Source organism: Priapulus caudatus, unplaced genomic scaffold, assembly GCF_000485595.1.
Source record: "Priapulus caudatus unplaced genomic scaffold, Priapulus_caudatus-5.0.1 Scaffold2908, whole genome shotgun sequence".
In the NCBI taxonomy this organism is placed as follows: domain Eukaryota; kingdom Metazoa; phylum Priapulida; class Priapulimorpha; order Priapulimorphida; family Priapulidae; genus Priapulus; species Priapulus caudatus.
The window spans coordinates 1-4,010 of NW_014579969.1; the positions used below are offsets into that span (position 1 = coordinate 1).

Sequence of the window (4,010 nt, forward strand, 5' to 3'; positions counted from 1 at the left end):
GTACTACTATTACTGCCTCTACTACTACTACTACTACTACTGCTACTACTACTACTTCATGCAAGCTGCTACTGCTACTACTACTTCATACAAGCTGCTACTACTGATGCTGCTGATGCTGCTTCTCTTACTACTGCCCTTACTACTGCTCGCAGCAGCGCAGCATGTAGATTCCCTAAGCCTCAGACCCTCGTCATAAAATCAATGTTTATAGCAAACCTGATTACGTAATGAAGTGCGGTCCCTATTCGGCTGCCTCTTTCTCTCTCTCGCTCTCTATCCGTGTAACGGTACACCGTGACGAAGGGGCGGGTCGACNGGCATTATTGAAAAGACCATGTTAATCTAACTTTCTGCTGACTATGCGAAGAGTAAGTGTCACGATAACCTTTGAACCCTCAAGAGGAGGGTTTAAACATGGTTTGTTTGGACTGTCTGTTTTAGAAAGATTTGATCTGCCGGGCTTTGCTAGTAAGAATCTAAATGCATATGCCTGGATGTATTGAGGCTACAATGTCACCATGTTGAAATTTCAAAAAGCTTAAATTTTGGTTAAAGAAGGTTATGCTGCTTAAATCGTAATAATTTTCTATGGCATTTCTGTACTGTCAGTATGTTACATGTACCGTATGCCACTTTTGCAAATTGGCCTACTGCAGTGCATGTGTTGTGTGGTAACTTGTGTAGTTTTTGGCCTGGCGTTAATTGAGTTACATGGTGGGCGAAGCTTTCTCTAATTGGCAGCCTGTAGGCTGCGTAGGTTTTAAATGACATCAGTGCTTTGCCTATTCTGTCTTGCAAATAGTTGTTGCTACTACGTACGATGGGAGGGCTTCCAAATCTTTAAATCTGAAGACTACGTTAAACGTACGTCTGCGGCCATCTCGTGGCACTTCATAACGGATCCCAACGAACATTCCTTGAGAAGGTTCGCTGATACCAACTCCTGTTCCTTTGCATTCCATCTGTTTCGGCGTGTATGTGAACACATTTGGGACTGAACAGGGTTTACTAGAATCGCCAACCAACTCCACCAGCAGAGTCCACCGCAGTAGAACTTAGATGAGCGCTGTCGCTACCCCGCCACTTGTTATTTTTATTATTTTTTGGCAATTTTAATTTATTTATTTTAATCGAATTAGGGAAAGGTTATGGTTAGGATAGGTTAGGGTAAAGGTGTTTCTATATCTGTTATACTTTAGTCTGACTGCTCAAGTAAGAGTCTTTCGATTCGTGATGTAAAGGCACCGCGTCAGATTTACCGCCATATAGAGTATTTTTTCCGCTCTGCTTTCTGTATTTCTTTGTATTGTTATTTGTTTCTGCATTTATTTTGGTTCTGTTATCTTTTAGTTTATGTTTCGAAATTAATATATTTCTTTATGTTTTGCATAAAAATGTCCTATTATATATTTTCCTCTGGATTGGTCAGTTTCCGAACATAAGCAGTCAAATATATAATCGGACAAATTTTTTAATGCAAAACATAAAGAAATATATTTAATTTGCGATACCATAAACAAAAGATACAGAACAAATAAATGCAGAAACAAAATAAAATACATAAGAAATACAGAAAGCAGAGGGAAAAAAAATATCCTTATTGGGGTTCACCAAAATTTACTGTCCCTTACTATCACGAATCGAAAGCTCCCCCTAAATAAACCAGTCGTCCATCTCAGACTAAAGTTTACAGATATATGACTCCTAACCCTAACCCAACCCTAATCGCGCATAATCCTAACCTTATCCGCTAATTCCTAAAATAAAATAAACATTAGCCAAAAATAATAAATAAAAAATAAAATAAGTGACAAAATTAGCCATTTCAGTAGAAGAGAAGCCGGTTGTCTTAGTTTTCAAGGACTTTGAAACCGGAATTGGTTTGTTTTAGACACTCCCTTATAAGTTATAGCTTGTACTGTTATGTTCGGAAACTGACCATCAGAGAAGAAGAGGCGCGGTATTGTTTTAGTTTTCAGGACTTCCAGAATACCGGTCCGTCTTTGTTTAGACACTGCCCAATTATATTAATAGGCACAAATTTTTAAATGGCAAACATAAAAGAAATATTATTTAATTTCCGACATAAACAAAAGTAACAGAACAAATAAATTGCAGATTATATTTGACAAATAAAATTACAAAGAAATAACGAAACAGAGGTAAATAAACGTGTTATGGGGTCGAGACACGGTCGCCTTACTATCACGAAGCGAAGCTTCTACGCGTTGAGGCCACTAAGATCAAACTTGTAATTGTTGTTGATATAGACGCTAACCCTATACCTAACCCCAACCCTAACCCTAATTCCTAACCCTAACCCTATCCCTAATTCTAAAATAAAATAGAGAAATTAGCCAAAAATATATAAAAAAAAAATAAATAATGACAAAATTAGCCAATCAGTAGAAGAGAGCCAGTGTTTAATGTTTTTTAGGAACTCCGAAACCGATCCGGCTTGTTTAGACACTTCCTAAATTATACCTGTGGCTATATGCCGCAAGCCGGGCACGGTCTTCGATTTCCTAAATCCCCGGCAGTTCCTAATTCCCTAAGCCCTAACCCTAACCCTAACCCTTGTTTACTTGAGATAACGCTGAAAATTACAACTGCCGGCGTTTTAGAAATTCGAAGACGGCGTGCACTGCAGGCGCGTCCAGATATATGTCCAGCTGCTCGCATAATAGCCACTCTGTAAATTAATATGCCTACAAAGTATTAAACTACGGCACGTGTTGAGGCTCCTTGTCCATGTCCTTGTCCTTGTCCTGAGGCATCTCTATCCTTGAACCCGTGTTTACTTCAGTTGAACTTCAATATTACGGATGCAGTGTGTGCTGGATGTAAAACACTACCTTGCAATGCCACCGAGAGCATTGCCTGTAATTGGCACCCGGCTGGTGCTAACTTGCTAAAACTAGGAGTCGAATATAATTTTCCAGTTGTGGTTTCATTAAACAGAAACATCGGACGATAAGGTCGTGTCCCCATTTCATGACATACCTCTTTTCGCCAATGAGGAGAAGACTGTCTTCAACATGGTGGTGGAGGTGCCGCGCTGGACGAACGCTAAGATGGAGGTAAGGCAGCTGAACGTGAGTCGTGTGTGTGCAACGTCGCTCATCGTCGCGATTGTTGACATCACGCGACCGATGAACCTGATGTGACGACAGGTCGTGGGCAAACTAACAGGTTTCAACTGTTACTGTTAGTTGCCGTGACGCTTTCCGTCGCGACGATGGCCATTGGGTGTCGAGCGCAAATAAATTCTATGCAAAGGAAGGTTTATTTTTATTTCTCGAGTTCTACTGCCGATTGAATAACAGTATAACTTACAGTTATATGCGTAAAAAGTTGTTTGACCACCTTGCGTCGGCATTAATGGAGAATTCAGTAAAAATGATAATATATGAGCCCCCTGCAATGTTTTTTATCAGTGTTCCTATTTAAAACTAGCTGGTGGGCAATTATACTACAATAGTAGGTAGAATCCATATTAACTATTCCTACTACAGCAGATTTTTGCCAGGTTAACAGTCTTCTAACATCAGGGGTAGAAATTAACTTTTGAACACGGGAGTCCAACGGACCCTAACCCTAACCCTAACCTCAAAAAGAGGGAGTTCGCGGCAAAATGAGGGATTCCGCAGTCTGAGGTTCAAAATTAAAGATATTAACAATAACGCATACATGTGCTTATTTTTAAGATTCATGCAGTTGCACGTCTGCCAAATTTTCTTTGGACATTAGCTGGAAAAATACGTTAATTCCGCGAGGCCGTGCTCCGGAACAAACTAGTTAGCAAGTATGGCAGAATTTTCAGGGAGTCACACGGACTCCTGCATATGTCAAATCAGGGAGTCCGACAGTAAATCAGGGAGTATTTGACTCCAAACTCCCGTTAATTTCGCACCCTGTAACACACTATTCTTGTGGTATATATAGATACTTCTTAGCTGTCAAACTTTGTTTGTACTGTGACTCTGTCTGTGGCCTGCCAAGTCTGT

General features: G+C 40.1%; 1 protein-coding gene across 1 annotated transcript in view; it reads left to right on the forward strand.

Annotated features, from left to right (window-relative positions):
- Positions 1-2,964: 2,964 nt before the first annotated feature.
- The window catches only part of LOC106819157 (inorganic pyrophosphatase-like), a gene marked incomplete at both ends in the record, with an annotated part of 19,684 nt that continues 18,638 nt past the window's right edge, over positions 2,965-4,010 (forward strand). The window contains 1 exon segment of the mRNA XM_014823811.1: positions 2,965-3,083. Within this exon segment, the coding sequence (XP_014679297.1) occupies positions 2,965-3,083 (119 nt within the window).